Source organism: Chelonoidis abingdonii, chromosome 9 (genome assembly GCF_003597395.2).
Source record: "Chelonoidis abingdonii isolate Lonesome George chromosome 9, CheloAbing_2.0, whole genome shotgun sequence".
Lineage (NCBI taxonomy): Eukaryota > Metazoa > Chordata > Testudines > Testudinidae > Chelonoidis > Chelonoidis abingdonii.
Window position 1 is genome coordinate 72,933,894 of NC_133777.1, and position 27,192 is coordinate 72,961,085.

General features: G+C 44.8%; 1 protein-coding gene across 7 annotated transcripts in view; it reads right to left on the reverse strand.

Annotated features, from left to right (window-relative positions):
- Positions 1–7,800: 7,800 nt before the first annotated feature.
- AKAP13 (A-kinase anchoring protein 13) overlaps positions 7,801–27,192 on the reverse strand; it is a 344,553-nt gene continuing 325,161 nt past the window's right edge. For all 7 annotated transcript variants that reach the window (XM_075069695.1, XM_075069692.1, XM_075069694.1 and 4 more), the window contains 11 exons: positions 25,590–25,666; positions 21,656–21,837; positions 21,490–21,572; positions 18,838–19,017; positions 17,746–17,910; positions 15,599–15,669; positions 15,023–15,067; positions 12,773–12,823; positions 11,525–11,974; positions 8,994–9,297; positions 7,801–7,939 (listed from right to left, as the gene is read on the reverse strand). In XM_075069695.1, the coding sequence (XP_074925796.1) occupies positions 7,890–7,939; positions 8,994–9,297; positions 11,525–11,974; positions 12,773–12,823; positions 15,023–15,067; positions 15,599–15,669; positions 17,746–17,910; positions 18,838–19,017; positions 21,490–21,572; positions 21,656–21,837; positions 25,590–25,666 (1,658 nt within the window). In that variant the 3' untranslated portion in view covers positions 7,801–7,889. The remainder of the gene's footprint in view (positions 7,940–8,993; positions 9,298–11,524; positions 11,975–12,772; positions 12,824–15,022; positions 15,068–15,598; positions 15,670–17,745; positions 17,911–18,837; positions 19,018–21,489; positions 21,573–21,655; positions 21,838–25,589; positions 25,667–27,192) is intronic.

Genomic DNA, 27,192 nt, shown 5'->3' on the forward strand with positions numbered 1-27,192 from the left:
TTATATAGGCTCCTATTACCTCCTACTCCAGTCCTGATTTTTCACATTTGCTGTCTGGGCACCCTAATTCTGGAGCAAAGTCACTAAAACATAGTCCAACAAACAAATGTTCCTTTAACGTGTTCCTCCCTTCTCCCTGCACGACACTGCACTGAGTTGTTATCCTTGGTCAATGGAGACCCAGAGTTCAGAAGTGCTTTTGCATTGGGTTGTGGGGAGAAGGCACCTTGCTCATTCTTCCAGCTTCTCGCTGCTTGCCATTCACCCTGGCCACTACTGTTCATCATGCCACCCACCATTCACTCCACCGCTCCATTACCAATGGCCCTGTGCCATCACCTTCTGGTGCCCCCTGCCACTGTGACCTCTGGGAGTTGGTCTCTTGAGATTCCACCAGTTCTCAGTGATTTTAGCTCTCAGTGGGGGGAACCTCAATGCTAGGGCAGGGTGGGCGAGTCTCTTCTGCAGACTGGTCCTGAAGACTTCCCTCCCCCTGCAGCTCATCACTAGCTGTCAGGGGAGAGCTCATTCAAACCTCGCTTACAAATCATAATTTGAAATTATTAGGTTGACCAGTATTGCCAGAATGAATGCATCTGCATTGTCAGAAAAATCAACAGCTGTGTGAGGAAGCTAGTCTTTGTTCATACTTTTCAAACCTATGCTTTTTCAGGTATAAGTATTTTATCATATACTGCATATGCTTTCAAAGTGTGTATTCATGTCTCAATTTCAATTCACATTTCCAACCAATGACTAAATTGGCTACACTGCATGTAACTAGCTGACCACGAGGTGGGATGTTGGGGAAATCTAATTTCGTATAAGCACTTCACCACAATGGAATCAATTCAGAAAAGGCTAGTGCCCTAACATGACATGACCTTTGGGGAAAATACTGTACATCCACCCTGAGATAGAGAGGAGAGAACAAGTAGTTCCTGCTGTGCACTTTTGGTTTAGGTTGCACAGGAAGACATGTTGGGATTCGATGCAACTCTCAGAAGCCACTAACAAGCATTCCAGCCGAAGTCAGAGAGAGAGGCACTTGGCGAACATTGAGTATATTGATCAGCGTCTCCATAGCTCCCATGTGAAGACAGGTAAAATAACATACATTGAGTAAAAGCAATTAATCTGCAACCACAATCAAAGTAAAAGGACAGGTGGTGCAGGCTCTGTTGTCCTTACACTTGGAGAGAATGTATGTTGAAGTTCAGTTTGTCGAGCAAACAAAGGATTGGGACAAATAACCACCTTCTTGGATTGCTAAAAACGATGCCACCATGGAGGCAATGCCAACTATGGCTCCACTATACAGTAATATGTTGCCCTGTAATGGCCAATGGGTTACAGAAGTTATAAGCCAGGATCGGCAACCTTTGGCCTGTGGCCCAGCCCGCCAGCAGCTTTCCCTGGTGGGCCATGGGCCAAACATTGTTGATCCCTGCTATAAGCCATAGCACAGCCTACCACAGCTAATAGCATGTATCAGAGTGTAACAGTAGAAGTCTGTGTTTCTGGAGTTGAAGGTGCTGAGGTAGTGGTAACGGTACCTACCCGCCTTGTAAAGAGCCAAGATCTATGGACAAAATCTGTATCAAACAGAGTCAAATATCATTACACCCATCTTCCAGTTGGGGAAGTTGAGGCATACAGAGGGAAATGCAACTTACTTTCAGTCACACAGCTACTGATTGGCTGAGCTAGGAACTGAATCCAACTCTCCTGCCTCCCTGTCCACCATATCTCGATGTTGTTCCTCATGACCAGCATGGCCGCAGAATTGTTACAAAGACATGTACAGCTTTATGGCCCTGCTTGTATTCTTCAGGGATACAACCAGACCTATTTTCAGTGCTGATGATCCCTGAAGGGCAGGGTAGACATAGGAACACAGCAATTGCTAGACTGGATCAGGTCAGGGATCCATCTCATCCCATATCCTGCCTCCGAAAGTGGCCAGCACCAGATGCTACAGAGGAAAATGCAAGAAACCTTGAAGTGGGCAGATGTGGGATAATCTGCCTTCCACATGATGTCTCATCCCAATCAAGACAATTCCTTTTTCTCCAGAAAATTTAAACTTTACAGAGGGGGAAATAAATGTTCACATATTTTAAACATCCTCAAACACACAGATTCTTAAGTTAGAGATTCTTAAGTTAAAGCTGGGAACATCTATTACTAGTAAGGTCAATTCTCTTTTCTCCCCATTCATTCTCCTTCGTTGCAATAAATCCCGTCAATAAAAGGAAAACTACAGGGATGACAGTGAATCGGACACAGTGCTCAGACTTAAAATCAAATTTATTTAGAGGAAAAAAAATGTCTTCACAAGACGTTGCTGCTGCTAACTAGAAAGGAAGATAAATAAAAGCTAAACGTTACAAAACCTGATGGTTTCTGGCAAATTGCAGAAAAATGAAGAATTTTACAGTCAATAACCTGCTCACTTTTTACATAATTACAAATTAACATACAGCAATTGTTTTACCCTCTTTTTTAGATTTTATTTTTGCAACATTTTAACTTTATTTTTATTTATTTTACAGATTCAACATGAAAGACTGCAAAGCATAAAAAACCCCAAGAACTGGATGCAGAGGTATAGAGTGTTATTGTAATGCACATCCTCAACAGTCTGTAGATTGCTCTAGTGCATTCCATGTTAGTACAAAATAAACACTAGGCTAAACTTTAACCATAGGCAAACTGAACTGGACATAGATGTTCTGAGTCAGTGTTTATTATGAATAAAGAATAGAGTTAAAATACGTAAGAGAGTGAATGTGATCAATATTTATAGACTTTTAAAAATACATACAAAGCTTACTGCTGTATGCAAAGCGGCGAACTACATCCTTTTTTCCCTCCAGGCAACGGAAGCAGAATATTTTAGGGCAGAACTTCAAAGTCAGTGAAGTGCATGCGCAGGAAAAAGGCAATGAGGCCCTAAAAGGTATATTGATAGTGGTCTTCTGATTACTCAAGAGCATGAGAGGCCCAAGACTACACCAGTTCAGCTTGCCTATCTTTAAAACGTAGCTAGATCATTGGAGAGAGAACTAATCATGGATCGCTGCCCCTTCTGACAAATGAAATAAGAATTACGAGGACTTGGGGATGATTTATTTCATAGGTTAACTTAAATTATTTTAAGTTTACAAACCTGGCCAGCAGGCAGAATAGTTTCCAGAGTTCTGGTTAACAAGGAATGTTATGGTAAGTTTAAAGGGGCAGTCAAATCCTTTGTTGCCACCTCTGACCAGTCTTCCCTTGCCCATCTATCCCAGACAACTCCCATGAGATTTGGCACCCACTACGCTCTCTCTAGCCTGATGTCTTCAAGGCTTTCTGGCATAGTGGACTGGATCAGTGAAAGCATCAGGGGTGTTTTAGGAACCTGAAGAAGGTGTGAAGATTACCAGACTCTACAAATACCCGTCAAAGAAAATATAAATCAGACCAATCTAAATTTAGACCTGTGGTCAGACTTCAAGAGCTATCGGTAGTGAAAAGCTCCAGCCATCTCAACTGAAAGCAAGTGCTCCCATCCCAGAGACATAGCCTATGAGGTTCATGGAGGTACTGTACACTAAAGAGCTTAGTACATGGAAATAGCCTCATTGCACTTCACTCATTGGGTACACTCCTTACTCCGGGTTTCTTACTTTCCATCTCTTCTTTCTCTAGTAAGACCCCAATGGAAGTGTTGCTCTTTACACAGCATTCTCCAGCCTTGCTGGGGAGGTGATACTGATGCCAATGCCATGTTTCTGCTTTACCCAGGGGGAAGCCAATCCCTTTTGCCCCTGCCTCAAACCTCTAGCAGCACTGCTGCTCTTGATTTTCCTCCAGCATCACGTGTAAGATGAGTCTTCCAAGCTGGGGAGTTGGGCTAGGTTTCCGAAGGGATTAACTGAAAGGCTGAGTAACAGATGAATCTCACAAGGAAAGAGTGGTTTCTCAGCTCACTACACTTAGAAGAGGACAGTGGTAAAATTCATACATTCTGAACTTTGGGCTAAAAAAAATGACATGGAAAGCTTCTTCCCCACCATGGTTCCTACTTCTCTTCAAAGCCTAAATTATGCACACTTCACACTTAAATATTTTGTAACTTCTAACCTCCTTCTCGGACTGTATTAGGGATGGGGAGGGGAAGGAATTCGCCTGATTGTCTCAATATAACCAAAAATCAGCAAAGGAAGTGACAAGACAGACTCCATTTAAAGCGCTTTATGGCATCGAACACCACAGAAAATTATATATTGAGATGATCACTTCATTTAAAAGATGATGACATCAAATCCCAGGCAATCCCTTTGATTCTAGGGACTATCTGCTACAGCTGCAGTCTGATCAGATTGCTGGTGTGGCCAGAAGTTCCCTAATTCTGACACCTGATATATTTTATGCTGAAATAACATCCTTCACTATGCTATTCTCTGAAGCTCCTCCTACTGTGGAGTAACAGCTACCATGCCAAGCCTCGCCACAAACCTAAGGGAGATCTGACGCTCCCATCAATGACAAACTAGCAAAGGGAGCTCAAACTGCAGCTCCTTGCAAATGACTCTTTTCCGTGCACCAGTAAGGAATTCATGCAGCCACTTGTGAACTCTGCTGTCCTGTGCAGCAGCAGCGCAACACATAGCAGGTGACTTTTGAGAGGACCCATGCCTTAGAAGCCCAGTGGGATGTCAGGTTCGTGCTAAGAAATAAAGTGCACTCAAGAAACACGAGTTAGATGCCAAGCATGGAAATGGAACAACATAATTCATTAATGAAGGCCAGGAAAGGAAAAAAATAAAACATCGGTGCTGCTAAAACTGACCCACTTAACACTACACCTGGGTAATGCTGGATAATCTGCAGGGATCAGGGTGGGAATCCATCTCCACGGACCAGTTCCAACTTTTCAAGGAAAACTTGAGCAAAACGGATAAAAAAAAACAACGTTTAGTTCCCTAAAAATGAAAAAATGGAGGAAAGAGGAGGGCGGGACTACAGACTTTAATAGAATACAATCAAATCACACAGCAATTTGTATCCTCCAATGACAAAGGGTTTCTGTTCGTGACAATACAAACACAAATAACTTTAATAACACGGGCAGCCAGCCGCTTGGTGAAATCCAGACTGAGCTTATACAGTGCATTGAATACCATTCTATTTACAATAAGAATAGAGAGAGAAGCAATCCAGCCCCACTGCCCCTGGGGGAGGCGCCTCTATTTAGGTGTGCTGTTTTGTAAAGTCAAGAAGTGCTGGCTCTGGGGAGAGGAGCTGTATCACTGGGGCAGAAGAATGCACTCACACAGGCAAACACTTCCACAAACTAAACGGGATCCTTCAAAAATACCAGCCAGCCAAGTTCTGGGTACAAAGTGGTAACCATGCCATACACTGGATTGGGGTCCCAAATTTCCTTTTAGCACATTCACTTTCACAAACAGGCGAATATTATGGCAAAGGTTCTTTAAATTAGGTATGGCTGCTGCTTTTTCCTATTTCTAAAAATCACACTCCAGCCTTAGGGGATGAACCAATGCCCGCTGAAGCCAATGGAAAGACACCCACTGATTTCCAACGGCAGAGAATCAGGCCCTTCCACCAAGCGCAATATTTGGCTTTTTACCTTGCCTCCAAGAGGTATGGGAATACATAACACAAACCTGTTTAAACAAGAAAACGGAGGGCCAGCAAGGTTCCAGCCAAAAACCACTGCCTCTCTTCCCAAATTTTTATCTGGCCTGGAGATATTTTGCCTTGAAAGTAGCTCTCCAGCCGGAATCACTTGTACCTAACCGCTCTTCAGGCAGGACATGGGCTGCTATGCAGCACGGAACACACCCTGGTTTTGTACTGTTCAATGACAAAATAAAACCATTGGGTTGATTGAGCTCATCTTTAAAAAAACAAAAGAAAAATAAAAAAATAAAACAAAATAATTTTTTCTAAACCAGATCTCTTTCAAATAAACAGAAAGATAAATATTTTTGCAAGCCCAGCTTGCAATTAAGAACAAGCACCAAATAATATTTAAAAAAAAACAAAACAAAAATATAACCTCAGAAAACATCTTACTACTTTTTGTTTTGTTTTGTTTTTTGAGTACGAATTGTTTAGAGAGCTTCAAAAGCAAGCAGGCTATTCAGGAGTCCACTGATCGAGACAGACCAATCTAAGCACCCATGTTGCGGTTGCTAATTATTAAAAAGGTTAGCACTGAATTCTGAAATCTACTGCATGTAACTAGCTTGTGAGGAGATATAAAGCAAATAAGAATCAAAACATAGTGCAAATTTTTTTTAAAAAGGAGAATCTATGGGAAAAGAAATGACCACAACCGCTTCAAACTGCTCAAGGGATCCAAGCGGATAGAGAGTCTCATGACATTTACAAATCTGCTTAGGCAAATCTCCTGAGGTGTGTGGAGATAACAATGAATTTACAAACAATTCAGCTTTGTGCATATATCGCCCTTGGTCTTCACACATTACCACCATATTTAGCATTTGTATAACACCTTGCATCATGAATGCACTGGGGACACATCTGCTAATTCTCACAGGGAATGATTATGATCCCAATTTTGCAGATGGAGAAACTGAGGCAAAGAGCTGCTAGGAGACTTGCACACAGTGCTCTGCAAGTTGCTTTGGGTTAGAAATAAGCTATACAAGCTAATGGAATCTGGAGAAACAGAAGCCCAGTGATCATACAGATGGCATCACTAAGAAATGCCAGGGGAAGAAAATCGCAGGCAGTAGGTTAAAAAAAGTGATTCCCGAATGGAAGGTTCTCATGGGGTTTTATGATGGAGCAGTGAATTTGTAACAGAACAGTGTTGATCCGAAATGACATCTTGCTTGAGAAACAATCTGACAAAGAAAGCCTTGCTCAGGAAGAGGAGGGAATAGACTGTAACTCACACACATTAAAAAGCAGTTGTCACTTGAACACGGTCTGTTCTGGCTTCCTGGGATTACTTCACAAGTACAGCATCCTTTTTGGATCGTGTTTTAACACATCCAAAGACATCAGGTTTGGTGCTGGAAACGGATTAAATTTTAATTCCTCTGCCCCAAAGAAATCCTTTGGGAGTAACTTTCAATTGTATTTTTTTTTTTACACTGTTGCTGCTGCCTAGTGTTTGGTACCTTTCTGAAATGAAGCATGTAACATACAATGTGCTTGGAAGGGGCATGAGAGCTAATAAAGATACACTCTGAGCATTAAGGCTAAGATATTTAATATCTACATGCGCCCTGAAAGTCATCAGGTATCCTTGGGCCGAGCTAAGCTAACCCAGCTTGTCTGTACAGACTGTAAGTATATCCCAGTGGATACACAGACACATACATATATATATATACTATATCTATATGCCAGTGTGTACGCACCATTTTCAGAGTCCTGGGCTTTTGCCAAATGCTTGGTTTTGGTTATATTCCCCAGAAAAGGAGAATTTGGAGGCAAAGACCCCTTGGGCCATAGTCTTTCATCCTTTAGCAGTAAGAAGAGACTGGGAACATCTATTCCTACGTTCAACCAAGATTTGCACCCAAAGTGGGTGCTGTTTGCAGTGTGGTCAGCCTCTGCAGCCAGAATTCATTAAAAAACTGCAGGACAGAGCCCCTTTCCCACCATGTGCAGCCTTTACAAATGTTTTATTTAACACATAGAGAGCTGATGGGGTGCAAGAGCCAGGAGTGTGCTGCAAAACGTGGGAGGGGGAGGTTTCTGCTGTACAAAGGCTGAGAATGATTGATGTAGAGAGGGAGAGCTGCTCATGCTTTGGCCCCATCAGATGCATGTACAGCGTCTAACACAGTACAGTGGAGAGGGAGGCTCATCCCTGCAGAATTAGGAGCAGACATTCAGCAGAAGATCTCCTCGCCATCTGGTGGTGCTTCTGATGAATGAGCATCTGGGAAAGGAAAGTCAGCCATGAATCACCACCAGAAGAAACAGGCAAGGAAAGGGTCTATGTTAAAACAAACACTGCCTACCACCCACTGGCCCATTCCCAAGCACACGACAATCTTTCTGGGTGGTTGACATTTAAAATACACCTTTTAGTTGCTAGACCCACCAGTCCCATGATTGTGTGACTGGCGTGCAGCAAAATTCCTGTAATCTACTAGCAGCCTCTCTTCCCTGAGGTGCTGGGTTCCAATTTGCCCTAGGTCACAAGTATGCTAGGTTTGAAGCTCACAAGCTAGTTTCTCGCTAATATCAATCCACGTGTGGAAATGACTGTATCAATTTACACTGGCAGGTCAGGAGTGAGGTGCATAAGCTCAGAGAGGGAGGAGAAGCAACCGGACAAGCAAGGGCTGCTACAGGTCAGGAATGAGGTGCCCTGACAGAAAAGGGAGGAAGGGACTCGAATGGCAGGGGGCATTGCAAGAGAAGATTTCATGAACATAGGCACAGGTTTCAAAAGTTTTCCTAAGACCTGGCCCTGGCTCCAAGCAGTGTTTATCAGCACCTCCCCTGCATAAACATGGATATTGCACAATAGAAGTAGACAAATATAAGGAGAGCCCAAGCTATGAAGCCATTTGAGTTAGGTTGGGAGAAGGGAGGGAGAAGGGAGCACTGAGTGCCCCCTGACCATCTGCTGACAGGATGCAACCCATCAGGCTGGGCATCAGCGTAACTCCCATGGCTGCAGAAAAGGTGCTCCCGTATTGAAGCCCTGGAGAGCAGCAACAATGCCATATAGAAGAGAGCGGGGGGGGAAGAAAAACAATAAAAATCAAAGAATGTCGTCATGTCTGTTCTCTGCATGGGACATCATCTCTCGGTCCCAAACACGCAGAATCACCTTCTGCTGGAAAATCTGCTCACGATCTCTGTTTTTCTCCACCCTTCACTTAGTTATAAGCCATCCCTTTGGGCTCTCTGAGATTAAACAGCCAGAGAGCTGCAAGCTCGCTAACCCCTAAAGATCTCCTCGGGCCCCATCTGACACTCACCAGCAGGTTGAGAGCGGTGTCCTTTGCCCTTTTTCTTCTTATCCTTCTTGTCCTTTGGCTTGGATAAACCGAAGAGGCGTGTGGACTGCTGCACCTCGGCTGCCTTGTTTGTCTGGTTCGTTGTGCTAAGCAAGTGGAAAGTGCCTTTCTCTTTGTGTGTCCTTGAGAGACTATTCCTTTTGGGTGACACAGACAGTCCTGCATCGAAGTGCCCCTGTTTGGGAAGGGAAGAACTGTGCTGCTTGGAGTCCTCAGGGGTGGGCTGGGAGGTAATCCTCACCATTTTATCATGGGGGTTTGAAACCTGCAAAGAGGAGAACAGAAGTGTTTTACTGGCAGAAGCAGGCACGGCTCAAAATCATGGGGAGGGTAATACTACCATGACCACTGTCAGGGCCAGTCTGTTGCCCTGCATGCCACCTATAATCACCACCCAAAAGTCATCTCCCAGTCAAACGGACATTTTCTCCTAACAAAAGCCGAACACCCAGAGGCAGCCCTCTCTGTCTATGGGAGAAGAGATAAAGATTTTAAAGATGAACCCTTCCACTCCTTTCCAGATACAGATGGTGGCACAATCACCTACAGATGAGTCCTCTTTAAAAATCTAGGAAACCCAGGCTCCTTCCCCCTCCCAGATGCAGATGGTGGTAGAAGCCATGGGAGCTTCCTAGGGAACAGAATGTTGTAGGATGTACTGATGCATGACAACAAATGAAATCTTCCTAAGTATACAAGACAAGACAAAATATTGTACTGCTTTTCTAATGTGTCCTCCAGCAACATAACTGAACCCAGTGTATTTAAAAGGGGGACGGGCGAGTTAAGACATGAATTCCTATCCCTACATGCTCCATCAAAAGTCCCTCTTAATAGCTTTGACATGTTGTGGATGATGCGTGCCTCCAAGAAGTTGCTTTCTTTTGATGACCCTGGCATCTTACTGGTCTTCACCAGTATCTTCTCTCAAGTGTTCCTATAGCACCCCTGGCCAGATTATCTGAGCTTCCTGCAAGTAAGTTATATCTACGTAATAATGCATACAACTTCTTTGCAGAATGTGGCATTTTTATCTGCTCTCAAATAGATCACAATTCACAGGGCCTTGTTCAGTATTCAAAATTGCATGAAGAAATGTCAGCCCCTGGGCTGCTCAGGAAACTGGGGGTAGCAAGTATTCCTCCGACTCCCTGCTATTCAGAATTTACTGATGGAGATAAAGGATTGGTCTATTAAGTCACATGGTGCTGTTTCCACTCCCTGAATGCATGACACCACTTCTGCTTTAGCCCAAAACAAATTACATTTTGCTATGGAATTAATTCTGTGTCTTAATTCAAGATCTGCTCCAGGCCTGAAATCAGAGTTCTGCACATATCTGTATGAACTAGGCAATCTTTCCCTTATCCAGACCCCTTCTAATGATTTAGTTCCCTTCTTTGCAGCAGAACTAACTACAACTTCAAACCGAAAATAAATCCCAGCTCACTAAGAAGTGTGTGTGGTCCCTGCATGGAGCTGCAACTCTGTACAGCTCTATCTGCTCTGTTCGCACCCTCGTTGCTCTGCGGTGTCTATATGCTAGACCGTGAGTCTTGAGAGCAGGGACACAGCCAGTGAGCTGTTTGTTAGGCACTATGTTTTCCCCAGGAATTGAAATTAGAGGGAGTGTTAGAATTTCAGGGGGTGGGAGGGAGGGAGGGGAGGAGAGAAGGTGTTGGAAAATGACTAAATTGGTAACATTGCGTAAATAATTGACCATGGGGGGTATAGGGAAACCACACTTTTGGGTGCTAGTTCACATATACAAATACTAAGGCCTAGCAATGTAGTCACAAGGCTTATACTCGGGGAGCTGATCAGCACCAAACTTGTCACTACCAAGCTGCTTCTGTGAATGCTGAGGGGTGTGGTCAGCCCAACAGTTTGTCCCGGACTAAGGGACTGACTGCATATGGAACTAATCTGTGCTTGTCTATACGTTCCTCACAGGTGAACAAAAATGGTGTGAAAAGGCCGAAGTGAAATGCACCAGTGATTTCGCTCTCAGCATCCCTGTATATGCTCTTCTCTGCCATTTGCTATCAGACCAGTGAGGAACATCTCAAAACAAGCCAGCCACACAGATTCATTCACAGATGAGCCCCACTAGAAAGACAAGACACACTATAATTTCACATACCCAGCAGGACCTGCTAGGAATCTTGATTCGACAACACTCTGAGGAATGTCTTTTGCCAGATGTCTCACCCTGCAGCCTTCTGAGACATAACAGGCAAAACATAGCCCCAAACATCAGGTGCAAAAAGAGATGCCACTGGTAGAAATCAGGCCCCACATATCAGCGTCACAGCTTCTAGATTTCACATCTAGTCTCACCTCCTGCATCACACAGGCCACAGAACCTCCCCTGGTAATTCCAGTACTGAGCCCATCAATTGTGACTCAACTAATCCATCTCTTTTAGGAGACATCTTGTCACCCCAGTCACGTGCCCTGCCTGAGAACTCAACTGGGAGCAGAGTGATTACCTGTCTGAGGTCAGGCTCCATCTGCACTGGGGGTAATTGCTCCACATCTCTCTTCAGCTGCTCCTTCTCCCTCTCCAGTTGTTTCTGTGCTGCTCGCAGCCGCTCCAGATCCAGCTGGTAGGCTTCTTTCCTCAGCTTCAGCTCTTCCTTCTCCCTTTCCAGATCTTGGTGCCCCTTCTGTGCCTGCTCCTCTCGCTGGGCCAACTGCACCTCCCGCTCTGTCAGCTCCTTCTCCCGGGCCTCCCACTCCTTCTCTCTCCTCCGCTTCTCCTCCTGGTACTGGGCCTGCTGCTTCTGCAAGTTGGCCAGCTCCTGGCGCTGCTTCTCCAGGCTCCGCTGTTTCTCTTGCTCGATCAAGGAGTTTGGCCGGGAGGAGCTCCGTGTCAGCACTCTCTCACTGAGAACCAGCTTCTGATCCTCAATATAAGTATCCTGCTGCAACACTATTCCCTGAGGGAAGAGGCAAGGACAAAGTCAGTGTTGTGCCTCCCTTCACTGAATGCACAGACATGCAGTAATTCTAACATCATGAGGCAGCTTGCAATTGTAGTATGGGAGGTGAGGGGGGAGGGTTAATGAATCATTGTTAACCTAGATCAGTGTTTCCCAAACTTGGGATACTGCTTGTGTAGGAAAAGCCCCTGGCGGGCCAGGTCGGTTTGTTTACTTGCTGCGTCTGCAGGTCCAGCCGATCGCGGATCTCACTGGCCATGGTTCACTGCTCCAGGCCCATAGGAGCTGCTGGAAGTGGCGGCCAGTACGTCCCTCAGCCCGCGCCGCTTCCATCAGCTCCCTTTGGCCTGGAGCAGCGAACTGCGGCCAGTAGGAGACGTGACTGGCCGGACCTGCGGACGTGGTAGGTAAACAAACCGGCCCGGCCCGGCCCGCCAGGGCCTTTCCCTACACAAGTGGTGTACCCTATTTGGGAAACACTGATCTAGAGAGTCCAGTAGGGCTGGTTTATTTGAGGTACTTATTCGTAAGACACAGAGTAGGCTAGACCTGCAAAGCACTTGTAGCCCCTGCTGGCCTGGGCAGCAAGAGACGAGGAGACAGTACTCCCACATGCCAATGCAGAGTCACTAGGACACTGGACTGGATCCTTCAGTCTCACTCAGGATGGGCAATGCAAAGGGAAGGGGGTGGGGGTGAAATGCTGACCTCACTGCAGTCAACACTCACTGAGGGGACCTGCTGTTTGGGAAAGAAGCATGTCAAAGCAGGGTACTATGTTTACGACTGACCTACCTGCAAAGTGCTGAGCAGGTTGTGGAGGTACGTAATGCTTTGGAGAACATGCTGCAAGGAAACAAAAGCACAAGAGTGTTGCTGTTATACCTCACCTTACTGTCTGACCACAGGCAAAGCCCTTGTCTTTTACATTATAACTCTACCAAAGAGGAGGGCTCTGTGTTTGTCACAGAGGTCGCGGAAGTCACTCATTCCATCACTTCCTGTGACCTCCATGACTTCTGCAGTGGCCAGTGTGGCTGACTCCAGGGCCACCCAAGCAGCTGGCCCTGTGCCCAGCGGTTCAGGCAGCCCTGGGGACAGCCACACCAGCTGCTGCTGGAGCAATTCTGCAGCAGCTGCTGCTGGAGCAGCCTCAGGGCCAGCCACTGCTCTGGCAGCCCTGGCCAGCTGGCCCCAGGGACCCCCCAAGCAGCGGCAGATGTGGCTGCCCAGGAGATCACCTGAGCAGCGCTCCCGGCTCATCCGGAGCAGCTGCTGGCTCCCTGGGGTTCTCCCCACCTGGCAGCGGGCTCCACAAGACTCCCTCTACCCTCCCGGCAGCTGGTGCTGCAGGTTCCTTCCCCATTCCCCAGTGATGCTCCCCAACCCAAAGACTTAATCAGGGATATTTATGGTATAAGTCATGGACAGGTCACGGGCGGTGATTTTTTGTTTCTTGACAGTGACTTGTCCATGACTTTTACAAAAAATACTCCTGATTAAATCATAGCCTTAGCAATGAGGTTTACAAAGCCATGCCACTTTATTTAAAGCCACACAGACATCCTTCTACTTCCCCAACTCTTAACATGCTCTCTTCCCTGTACTTACTTATTCCAAACACACGTACTGGTCACAGGTATCTATTTAGCTATCCATTTCTCTCGGGCATCTCAGAGACAGTTAAGATAATCTCACCCTGGCCTTCCTCAGCGATCAGTGCAGCGACCAGTCATTGAAAGAACCTGACCGTGGCATCTGGCGTGCACATATTCTCACAACAAGGTGCGTGAATCATGCACAGAACCATGGGAGTGTTGATACCTCACAGGAATTTGCAGGGTGTTTCTTTAAACCAGGGATTGGCAACCCTTGGCAGGCGGCCCGTCAGGAAAATCCGCTTGCAGGCCGGGTCAGTTTCTTTACCTGCAGCATTGGCAAGTTCGTCCTATTGCAGCTCCCACTGGTCACGGTTCACTGTCCCAGGCCAATGGGGGTTGCGGGAAGTGGCGCGGGTCGAGGGATGTGCTGGCGACTCTTCCTGTAGCCCACATTGGCCTGGAATGGCGAACTGTGGACAGTGGGAGCTGTGATCGGCCAAACCTGCGGACGCTGCAGGCAAACAAACCGTCTTGTCTCGTCAGGGGTTTCCCTGATGGGCCGCGGGCCAAAGGTTGCAGATCTCTGGTTTAAACTATTTCCTGCTGGATCAACAGGTTGAAGAGCTGATGATGCTAGGGGAATGACACTGGGAGGGAAAGAGACTGGAATGAGCTGACCACATTTTCAAACTTACAGGGAAACAACTGTTGGGGTAAAAATCATAAAATGGCCCAGAATGTGCGCCTGTCATGTCTGTGCACAAATGCAAACCCCTGCATTTATGTTGCAGGGAGACTCTGCAAAATAATGGGCACACAAATGCTGCATGAATATTATTGGAGGCCCTTTGAAAATACAGGCCTTAAAGGCAAGTGCTCCAATATCATATACTGGTATAATGCCAACAGAATGTGATGCTTTGGGTGACTTCCCGTATCTCAAAACACTGGCTAAGTGCTTCTTTCAATCCTGCTGAACATACTGTAATTACTTGTTTAATACAAAAATTCATTTGACAAAAACTGCAGTATTTCCAATACTTGTGTAATAAATGTTATTAAGGGAATCTTTGCTCATTGTGATACTTAGCTGCCATTAGAGTTAATTGGGAGTTACCGAAGCGTATCAAAGGGAGAATAGAAATCTAATTGCCGCAACTCACTGCACCTGCATCATACAATTATACTCATTCTATCCGCAGATGCATGGTAAATAGAGTCACGTGCTTTCTAATTGTAATTAAACCTGGATGTCTATAATCAATGCGTATCCTACGGCTGGCAATTAGATGCCAGTCAGCAAATCCTTAGTCTGAGCATCCAAGCCTAAATGCACACATAACACAGTGTCTCATTACACTTTAGTCTCACCTACTGAAATACTTGGTACCTAAACTAAAGGGGAAAAAAATCCACACAGTTAAGCCAGGGAGATTGTTCTCACCTCGTTGTTTCTTTTCAACACGAACATCAAATTAGCATTTCCCCCCTGTAAAAAGAACACATTGATTTAATAAAAAGGCAAATGAGAAATCACAGGAAGCCTCTTTCTAAGTAGGATTAATCATAGATATACACTCCTGTTTTCCTTTTTGGAAGGGCAGAACTCATGTAGTTTGTAGTAAGTGAAAAATCATAAAATCAAACATTAATTAGTGATCATTTTGTAGTGACTTGATAAATTCATCCACAGAGAATGGGTGTGAGGTTATGTTTGGCCTTGGTATTTCAATAACGATGCATAATTAGACATGTTTTACTTGATTTGCAGACAGATGGCAGATAACCAGTCCACGGAAGAGTCTATTACCCAGTAAAATTGTTTTAAAGAGGAAATTTTAGTTAGCGTAAAATTGGTTTTGAGCATGTGCCCCCATTTTTTTCCCCAGTGGGGTGAGTTTTAACTTGATCTAGTATGTCCATAAATATATGCTTTTTGATTTAAAAAGAAGCTACAATTCAAGTGTTAAAAGTGTCAAAGGCCCATGGATGATGTTTGACACACACACAATAGTAGTACCTTCTTCAAAATGCTGTCTGATTCTGTTCTCCGGAGATCCTGAGCATCATCACCTTCATCTTTCTCTCCACCTAAAAGAAACACATCAGGTTGGCACAGGTCACTGATTTTTTCAAACCCCAGCCAAAATCCTCAGTCATTAGCAATCGCAAAATGGGAAAAAAGGACTTGAAAAGTGGATGCATGCCATTGAGCCATGCTCTTCACATATGTATGTTTGCTTCCTATTTGTACCAATAAATATCAACCACTGATGACAGAGAGTGGAGAAGAACATAGGTTAGAGACCAGCTTTGGTTTCAAATAGTATGCTGAAAATTTAGCAAGCTGACTTCAGGGTCATCTGTTAGAAATCTCTCAATTCCATAACCTGTTTCCATTTCACTAGCACATTTGGTCTGGTCTCCAAGACAAGTTGTTTTAGAACATGTAGTGTGAGTGACAACTATCAAGTCAGATCTTACTACATCAAGCTATGTTTCAAGGCTATCCATGCAAACTTGACTTGGAGGACTTAGACACTAGTAGTGCAGTATACGTGTGCAAAGTATACTATGCTAGTATATGCCAGTAGCTCACCCACAGCCTTGCACAGTAGAACTCTGGAATTTTGATCAGGACACTTGATTTATCCCCTGGGATCTTTAATTTCCAGCTGGACAGCTCACAAGAGTGCTTCCAACTGAGACATACCACGTGAAAAGACTCACCTGTGCCCATGGCACTCCTCTAGTAGTTTTCTTCCATTGATTTCAAGGTGCTTTACCAACATGGTATAAGCATCCAACCCTGCTTTGAACAGCTTACAGCACACCACATGCAGTCCAACCGTAGCCCCTTCCTGGAGTCTGGCTTTACTGGTAACTCAAACAAACAATAACCAACCCTAAACCTCAGCCTATGCTATCTTGGAGGGTCCTAGAACCTGTCACTGTCCTCCATGTAGATGGGTAAAGGATCATTTACTACTGCTTTACAGATAGGGAAATAAGGTTATGAGGCTTGCCCAAGGTCACACAGGGAGTGAGTGGCAGAGCTGGGAATAGAACCCAGGTTTCCTGACACCCAGACATGCGCCTTATCCAGAAGACCCTACAGTCTCCTCCCAAAGCCTCTTCAAGATCTCTCACTATCTAATTCACATGAGCATTTCTCTGCAGAAGCCCAGGCAAGGTAAAGGGTGGGCTAAGCAGTGAAATCTCAGCAGTCCAGCCGGAGGCTGTCCAAAGTATTGCTGCACTAAAAAGCAAGAAGGTGCAACCTAAACAAAATCCCTAAGGTTCCCTGAGCCAATGCATTTACCATTGGTAGGACAGGACCTGCTGGGAACTTTGTGGCCTTCCAATGGCTAAGAAACTCTTACATATGGCACACAGCAGATTGTTTGGTGCTTAAGCTTACCCTGTAGTGCAGAAACAGCAAGGCTGGAAAGAGGGTGGGGGAGTCCAGTGCTGACACAGCGATGCTAGCATAGCACAGCTTACCACAGTTGGGGTGGGAGGGTAGGAGAGAGCACACAGGGCTGAATTCTGGGGGGTATGAAAATTTCTGGAGCCTGCTGTAGACAAACATACTCATTCGCTCGGCTGTGGGAGACTAAATTCAATGCGGGGTTGACATGCTTGATTGCATTTGGTTCACATGTGTGTAGACAGCGCAGGGAGGGAGAAGGAAAGGTGGTGTTAGACTGCAGCTAGGACTTCAGTTTGCTCTCAAGCTGGGAGGTGCTAGCCCTCTGGAGAGGAAGGAAGAGGGCTGCAGATATAGAAGCACTGAAGCGGAAGTGAAAGAAACAAATACATAAGTAAGGCAAAAGCATACAAGTACTTTGTGTGTAAAGAAGGGAAGATGGTTTGAGAGGAAAGCACAGGACTAGAAGTTAGGAGAGCTGGCATCTATTCCCTGCTCAGTCACACACCTTCAGGAACCTGGGACAAGTCATTCCACAATTATATGCTGCACCTTCCCCATCTGTCAAATGGGTACAGGGATATTTACCAATCTCACGGGGAGGGTTAGGAAGCTAAATTCATTTAGATATATAAGTACTTTGAGTCCTTTATGAGGTAGCTGCCAACCAGGTGTAAGGTATTAATACATACATACATACATACATACATGCATGCACAATGCACAGAAATACTTACACTTGGACGCATTCATCTGATGACTGTCAAATCCTCCAAAAGTTTCTGCTCTTCTAGGAAGGGAGATGGGGCCAACTCCCCCTTCTTGCTCAGAGTTTGGCAGCAGGTCAGCAGCCCCAAGTGCACTCCCTAGACTCCTACTAATCAAGCTTTGCAAATATTCAACTGAAAGGATAAAAAGCCACAGGAAAAAAGGTCCATTAAAAAACATCCTCAGTATTTACTGACTAATGTGTTTTTTCTTCTGGCTTACAGGTGTCAGGTCAGTAAAAAGCACACACTTGTTTGTATAAAGTTTTAATGGATTTATAGAAGACCATGATACAGTAAGAGAGGTGCAGGTGCTCCACCTGCAAAAATATAATTGTATGTCAGGCCTTAAGTCCAACACACTGAGTCTTACATGTGCTTCCCATCACCCTCCTCCCCCTTGGCAAATGTTCTTGGTACATTCTTGCACAAAGGCAGGATTTCTAACTTCAGCCTGCTGTGTAATTTACCAAGGGAAAGTGGGGCTACATCTACTTGTGGATTTTCCAAAAGACTCAAGTGCCTCTTGTGGATACCAGACCCATAAACTCTTGCTGTGGTATGGAAATCCATTTAGCCTAGCCGTTATATTCCATTATGTGGCAGGAGGGGAGTGTAACCAAAGATAGCCTGGCCCATGTTTCAAACAAAGGACCAGATCCAGGGGTGTAACTGAGTTGCACAGAACACAGAGCAGTGTTTGGTGGGCAACGGGATGAAAGTTCATTTTTGCACTGCCCTGACACAGCCCAAACTCTGTGCAGGGCTTGCTCCGCCTGTGCTGGATCAGCAGCATGAAGACTCTCAGGTACCTCTACTGCTTTCTTCTCACTGATCATCATCATCCCCTTCCTTTCCTGAATTGGTGAGCCTTGTCTGTCTCACATGTTTTACTCTCTGAGGACGGTACTGTGTCTTTAGTTATGTTCAATATTATTATAACTGTTTATTCATTATCAGAGAAGTGTCATTCTCCTGAAGGTGGCATTTGAGCACTCATGAATTCAACACCACACGGCTGTTTTGGACACTGTAATTAATGGGACCATTTGGTTTGCTTACCTTCGTTTATTGCACTTTTCATAATGGTCTCTCCTTTTTGTGCTTCCTCTGTACTGGACCTGAACAGCACTCTGGAGACCGAGCCATCCTCTTGCATGCTACAGTCAGTGATATCCCGGAAAATCTTCTCCTTTTCCTCCAGCAGAGCTAGGATCTGCTGATCTTTCTGCTGAAGCTGTTCTGTGGGTGAACAGGAAAAGAGAAATTTAAAACCGAAAACAATGCTACCCTAAGGAAACCGAATAATCCCTGTGACATGGGCCCCATCATGTGGTAAATCAAAGAACAGCAGGAATTGTGTGCTGCTTACAATCTGAATGGCTACATTTAGGCCTTTCAGTGTTGTCACAGCCATGTTGGTCCCAGGATACTGGAATGTATACAGAGTCTATAAGCAGGCTTGGCAGACACTGATCTTTTTTTTTTAATTTTTTTATAATTTTGATAGGTAATATCAACATTTATTTTTAATCCCCCCCCCCCCCGCCCAATTTTCATCTATTTAAATGTACACAGTTCCAGGAAATTAGGGCTTTTCCCATTTTTATTGATTTAAATTTTCACTGTTGCAGGAAGTTACTGGGCGGCAGAGGGGAGGTGTCAGACAATAGGGAGTGTCAGAGAATTATTTAATAACGGTAGATGATGAGATTCAAAAAGTTAGCGCTTTATAACCATTAAAACACAAATTGTCAGCATCAAGTTGAAAACATACAAAGTAAATATCTTCAAATCAAACTAAGTTAAGATCTCAAGCAACACTTTTCTTACTTCATCTGTCTGCAGATTTAGATTTTTATTGAGGACAATTTTTTTTGGTGTGTGTACAGTGAAATTGACATTTACTAACAAAAAAATTAATCCTTCCAAGCCTAGCTATATGCTCTCACAAGGAGCAGTCCCCATGGAGTCAAACTTTGTTTCTCCAAATGAAGTTGGGAGACATGAAACTAATGCAGATCGATGAGATGTCACTCTCACAGATGCATTTGAGACACACTGGGGGTTATAACCTCATTTCAGACCATCTAGGTTTAGACACAGTGTGACCACAGTTACTCTAAGCAGCGAATACCAGAGTCAATCACCAGTAAAAAATAACAAATTCTAAACTGTTTTGGGCTAATGCTCACAACGAAACATTTCAGAACCCCCAGAGAGCTGGGGTTCTCAGCAGTATTGCCTTCCTAGTACGCAGGCTGCTCAATGCTCAGTTTTCAATATAAATTCATACACACAGTGGTGCAAACACTGCAGGATAACAGTCCCAGAGGATCACTGCACTTCCCAGGTGATTGCATTCACTTGGCTTTTGACCTTTTTTACATCTCAGACCTGAGGGGAGGCTACTTGAGGGTGAAAACATAGGTAGGCACTAGGCACAGTCCTCCTTTCTGTGGTATCAGGGCACTATGCTTCGCACTCGTTTCTTTGGCCTCACTTCTACTCGTAGGCAGGAGTAACTTGCCAGCCATGTTGCGGTACTTGCATTAATCCGGGATTGGGCACTCTTGTGCTCTCTGCCCTGCTTGTTGGCTTTTTTACTTTGCATTTAAATACACACTCCTGCACCTATGCTGCAACTACAGCCAACAAACAGAATTTCTGCAGCTACGTTGGCCATTTGGTGTCTCAGAAACAAAGACAGCTCAGCAGAGCTCTGTCCCAGAAGGCGCCTGCTTCAAAATGACACATCTCATCCTGGGAACAGTATTTATCTGTTAGCAGGAAACAGCTATCCTGTGAAAATGCTCCCACCTGAATGGCACCTTAGCTTTTACAGTGCAGTAAAGTAACTGAGCTAGCGATACTTGCAAAGCCACATATTATCTGCTCGACCAATGATGCAGCAGAGGAAACAGTACTGAATAGGTATATTTCTTCACTCTTTACTCCTCCTTCCACAACCAAAACACCCTGCATGTTGGGTCAATCCCTCTAGTGAGGAGGGCGCTCTGTAGCTCCAAGCCCTGGCCGGTGGGTATTACAACAGCAGTTCTCTCAGCTGCCTGTACATCTAGGGGCTGAGAGATGGGGACCTGAATCCTAATCCTTTCCCAAATATCTTGCCACTCCTAGATCATGCTGGCCTAAGCCACAAAATTCATTTTCTTCACAGCTGAAAGCCACTGGCACCTAAAAAGAACTAGAACTATTGACTAATAGAGGCAAAAGAGAAGCAGAGTACCTGACATATCAACTATCTGCCTGTGCCTCACATATGCTGCATCACAGTTATAAGAGCCTTTTCTGAAGGCACAAGTGGAGGCCATCACCCCATGGGAAGTCATCTCCCTGTTCGGAAGGACACGTCATTGTTTCACTTCGGCTGCAGTTCTGTTTTAGTCCCAATGAGGAAGGGAGAACTCATTCTGTCAACTTTCAGCCCAACTGAAAACTGGGGGTTCTAGATTTGGATCAGAATTTGAAACTTTGGAGATTCAGAGCTTTTCATGGTACTGGCCCCTGGCAGTCTTACAACCCACAACAAGACTGACTTTCAAACAAGGATTTTAATTGTTTGCAATGTTCAGGCTTCTATCTTCCCTGAAAAACCACGGTTAAAATCAGAAATGGAAAAAAGTTTCACAAAACTCAACATTAGGTTTGCAAAGCTTCACCCAACGATTCTCTGAGCCCCCGCAGCCTTACCTTTTAATTCTCTGGCTTTGGTGTCCAACACTCTCTTTTCCAGTTCTGATTCACTAGGGATTCCTTCATCTTCGTCTTTGTCCCTGCATGAGAGATACACCTCAATTACTACCACAACAGAGTATGTAAGAAACGTCTAAACCACACAAATAGCGTGTTAACTTACATGTTGTTAATTGTGTCCTGAATTATTTGTATCCAGCTATTGCGTTCCTCCTTGGAGCTGGCATGGACTTCTACCATCTCTGGATCTTTCACTACGGTGGTAATTAGGAATAAACCCTTTTCCTCATGGGCCACTTCTCGTACAATCAGTTTCTTCAGAGAGATTACAGTGGATCTGTGGTCCTTCAGATGAGAGAAGATTGGTGAGAAGACAGACAAAAAACACCAGAGCTTTAGGCTGGCAAAAACTGCTCAAAAGTTCCTAGTATCTGCAGTCACACCTCCTTCCTACTTGTCAGCACCTTTAGCAACTACATGCCAAAAGAAGTGCTAGCCTCACCCAACATGTGCATTCTGAGAGTAATTTATTTTACTGAGCCCAGAACGCTGGTATCACCTTCCTCTGACCATTAAGGAAGAACTGCCCTCAACTGTCCCTGGATAGAATTAAAAATTGCCTTTGTGGTTTTCTAGACTCTCCAAGAACTTGCTCTGATTTCACATCCTGATGTCTGTGCTCTCTATTCCTGGACTCTATCTCATATCATCACTCTCTGTATGGCTTGCTGGTCCCGGTTTCACTGCCACTGCCTTTGCTCTCCCTCCCTCAGACTCCTTGCATCACATCCTCTCTTCACATTGCACCAAAATCCTTCCTGTTCTCTGTAGTGTAAAGCCGACTCCTGCTACGGAAGTTTTTATGAGACTGTTGCATCAAGGATTCCATGGAAGATTATGTGCAATGAGCTGTTAGGGTCACTGTAATATCTCTGTGTAATCTCTGTTACCATTGAAAGCTTCTCTTCCCACCTGTGGCATGCATAGTCCAACGGGCTCATTTGTGATCTTTACAGAATCACAGGGGTTTTTTGGGGGGAGAGGGTATGCTTTAGTAGAGGTTTGCCAGCATGACCCTTGTGTGCACCACAGCCAGCTGAAGAGCTAAGAAATGCCCTGCGCTGGCAGCAGGGGGGTTGGAAATGTGGCTCAGTGAATGGGAAGAACAAGAGGAACAGAGAAAGTCTTCTCTTTGAAGCACGCATGAAAGATGCATCCCTGTCAGACCCATAGCTATTCACTGTTTTTGGGGCACTGGTGCCCTTTTTTCAATCAGGTCAGCATGTCTCATTGCCTGTCTATTTCATCTAGGACTTTCTCCAAAGCTCCTGTTTTTGTTGACATGAACTGGTCCATGACAAATATATTCCTATAGCATGCTGCTTTGCGAGCTTCTCGAACTTTACTGCAGCAGTAGGGTTTTGTTCCTGTGCTTTTTGCTTTTTAGACTGATTTATTAGGCCTCAAGTATCAGAGGGGTAGTTGTGTTAGTCTGGATCTGTAAAAGCAGCAAAGAATCCTGTGGCAACTTATAGACTACAGACGTTTAGGAGCATGAGCTTTCGTGGGTGAATACCCACTTCGTTGGACACATGTAGTGGAAATTTCCAGGGGCAGGTATATATATGCAAGCAAGCTAGAGATAACGAGGTTGGTTCAATCAGGGAGGATGAGGCCCTGTTCTAGCAGTTGAGGTGTGAAAACCAAGGGAGGAGAAACTGGTTTTGTACTTGGCAAGCCATTCAACAGTCTTTGTTTAATCCTGAACTGATGGTGTCAAAGTTGCAGATGAACTGAAACTCAGCAGTTTCTCTTTGAAGTCTGGTTTGATGTTTTTTTGCTGCAGGATGGCCACCTTAAGATCTGCTTATTTGTGTGCCAGGGAGGTTGAAGTGCTCTCTACAGGTTTTGTATATTGCCAATCCTAGATATTTGAGTTTGTCCATTTACCTTTTCCATAGAGGCCTGTCCAGTTGGCCGATGTACAATAACAGAGGGCCATTGCTGGCAATATGATGGCGTATTTTTAATTTATTTTATTTTGGGTGGACGGCAGCTATCTCCCAGGTGATCTCCATGACACCACGATTTCCTGAGGAAACTACAATGCATTGGTCACTTCCAGAAAAACTACTCCGAGCCAACATGGAATGTTAGGAGGCTCTCTACACAAACAGCCACAACACAGATGGAATTAACAAGCAGATGCGTCAGCAACATGTGTATCCCTGATGACGGCCACAGCCACAACCTGGCTGCTGAAGGCTCTGTGCCTTTATCCTCACACCAACTATTTCAATTTGGCATGCCAATATATATCCTCCAGTACAGTGGCACGCTATGGGCACCGCGCATTGCGCCCACAATATGCAATATTATTTATGGCGGACCTGGAACAACGCTCCTCAGCTCTCGTCGCACTCAATGCCCGTTCTCTACCTACACTACATGATGACATCTTCATTCATCTGGACCGCATGGGAAGAGAATTCTGGAAAAATTCCACCACGATCAACAGCTTCCACCCCCACCATCAACTTCAGCCTGGACCAATCTACACGGAGGTCACTTCCTAGACACCACGGTGCAAATAAGTGACGGTCACATTAAATCACCTCTACCAAAAACCTACCGACCGCTATTGCCTACCTTCATGCCTCCAGCTTCCTCCCGGGCACATGCACACGATCCACTGTCTACAGCCAAGCACTGAGGTACAACAGCATCTGCCTCTACCCCTCAGACCAGAGACCAACACCTACAATCTCCACCAAGCATGTTCAAAACTACAACACCCGCACGAGGAAATAAGAACAGATCAACAGAGCTAGACGTCTACCCAGAAGCCTCCTACTGCAAGACAAACCCAAGAAAAAACCAACAGGACTCCACTGGGCCATCACATACAGTCCCCAGCTAAAACCTCTCCAAACCATCATCAGGATCTACAATCCATCCTGGACAATGATCCCCACTGTCATAGGCGTTGGGTTGGGCAGGCCAGTTCTTGCCCACAGACAGCCTGCCAACCTGAACATATTCTCACAGTAACTCACACCGCACCATAGTAACTCTTAGCACAGGAACCAATCCATGCAACAAACCTCAATGCCAATTCTTCCACAATATCTACACCAGCGACACCATCACAGGACCTAACCAGATCAGCCACACCATCACGCTTCATTCACCTGCACGTCCATCAATGTAATATACACCACCATATGCCAGCAGTGCCCTCTGCTATGTACATCGGCCAAACTGGACAGTCTCTACGGAAAAGGATAATGGACACAAATCAGATATTAGGAATGGCAATATAACAAAAACCTGTAGGAGAACACTTCAACTCCCTGGTCACCACTATAGCAGAACCTTAAGGTGCCATCCTGGCAGCAAAAAAATGTCAGGACCAGATTTCAAAGAGAAACTGCTGAGCTTCAGTTCACCTGCAAATTTGACCACATCAGTTCAGGATTAAAACAAAGACTGTGAATGGCTTGCCAAGTATAAAACCAGTATTCTCCTCCCTTGGTTTTACCAACCTTCAACTCTAGAACAGGGCCTCATCCTCCCTGATTGAACTAACCTCGTTATCTCTAGCTTGCTTGCATATATATACCTGCCCCTGGAAATTTCAACTACGTGCATCCGACGAAGTGGGTATTCACCCATGAAAGCTCATGCTCCTAAACGTCTGTTAGTCTACAAGTTGCCACAGAATTCTTTGCTGCTTATTAGGCCTGTTTTTTCTGCTGCGATTCATTTGTACACAGTTCACGTTCTTCCCTCCTAAGTGAGCAGGATTAGCACAGGCTGATGAAGAATAAATGTATCCAATGACAGGCTTATTTTCAGAGACAATTACCAAATGATCAAAATCACTGTAGAAATCACTGAGTAGGAGGGGGAGAAATTAAGACACGTTTTCAATAGAAAATAATGGAGTCTGCTAAGGAAACAAAACTGCTACATGCAAAGTGATCTGTCCAATAAAAAACGAAGGAATGTAGCAGGCAGTGACATTCTTTCATTGCTAAATTCATACCAAGGATCATCTGTGTAAAAGAAAGGAAGAGAAAACACCAAAGCCTTACCAATGAGGCAAAGACATACTTCTGGTCTTTTTCCTGAAGGAATATCAGCATATCTGAGAGGAGGACAGCCTGGACCTCTACAACAGAGAAAAAACACCAAGGTTAAATCACCAAATATCTATCTATGTCAATCACTGGTTCTAGTGCCTACCAATACCTTTTATTTAGCAATACCATGCATTCTAGAGCTCCTGGTGAGCATAAGAGTGATAATTCAGGCTATCCTAAGAAGGTGGATTAGTTTGCTGTTTGGTGTGTTTTGCTTCCTAGTTAGTAGGAACTGTAAGCATTGCGGAGGCAATATACTCAGCTCCTGGAAAGAGAACGGCCTCTCTCTCTATAGCGACTCCCCTGGGCAATGTAAAATCACCACTGAAAGGAGTCAGATGGGATGTTCTTTTCCAAACCACAAGCCCTCCGAGAGTCGTGGAAAACTGGGGAAGTGGAAGCAAGGGATGTTCCCCGAACATACACCCTATTCATTCAGATAATCTATATTTTTATCCTCAAGCAAAATATCTGTTTGGTTTTATTGCTCTCCTCTCATGAGTGGTGCAAATTATCTTGTAACAACACTTGTCAGCGGCAATTTCTTCCCCAGGCACTTTAACTTCAGCAGCTAATGTTGACTCTGCCCACAGATGTATATGGCTCTCTCTGAATTCATGAGGAGCCAAACGGGTGTGCCTCAGAGGGGAGAATCTGACTCAAGCAGGAGAAAAGAAAGAAATCCAAAGAGGATGAATATAAAATTCTGAATCAGAGCAAGGATATTTCCCCAAAATACACATTCTACCTTCCAAGTTGCCTCATGATACATCACAAGATTACATAGTAAGCTTGATGCCCCACCCAAGCCCCACCGCACAAAGAGTTTCTGTGTAATACACTACGAAGCCTTGTGATATACAGATGAGGTAAACTCAAAAGCTAACTCATCCCCTGCGTAATTCCTTCCAGGCTTTTTGAAGGAACAAGATCCCTTTCAGATCAAATATGAACCAAACTTTAGCTGAAGTCTCAAACCAAACCCAAATCTCTTTGGGGGTTTGTAAAAATTCAGGGAAGATTTGTTTTACTTTGGTTTGTTTTTATTTCCACTGCACTTTCTGCTTTTGGTGCAGAGGAGGAAAGACCAAAATACTTCAAGAAAAGCTATTCCTGTGTTTCTCCTGGCTCCAGTTACAAATCCCAGAAGTTAGGACAAGCAGGTTCTAAACTTTTGGATGCTTTCCCATCTGGAACTTCTGACTCATCTCTACTGGCTAGTTATTGGCTCTGGTACTGGGAGCCATTATTTCTATGGGAAATGCATAATATAACTTATGCTAACTGAGATCTCATGAAAGTGTAACTAACCCACATGCCAAATAGGGAGATATCTCTTTAAGAGATCTACTGGGGGTGGGTAAGAATGAGTTGTGTCTGGGTCACTGCTGCTAGGCAGATGCACAATTAGCTCTCCACACTCAGAAGTTTCTGGAATTGGGTGTGGTAGTTTTGGGTATGCTCAATAGGTTCCCTGTTGCTGGACTCAGACTTCTTGAGGGCAAGTAGTTAGCCTTTTGCAAAGCAACTGCCCTGCCTGCACTCTGTGGGTTGG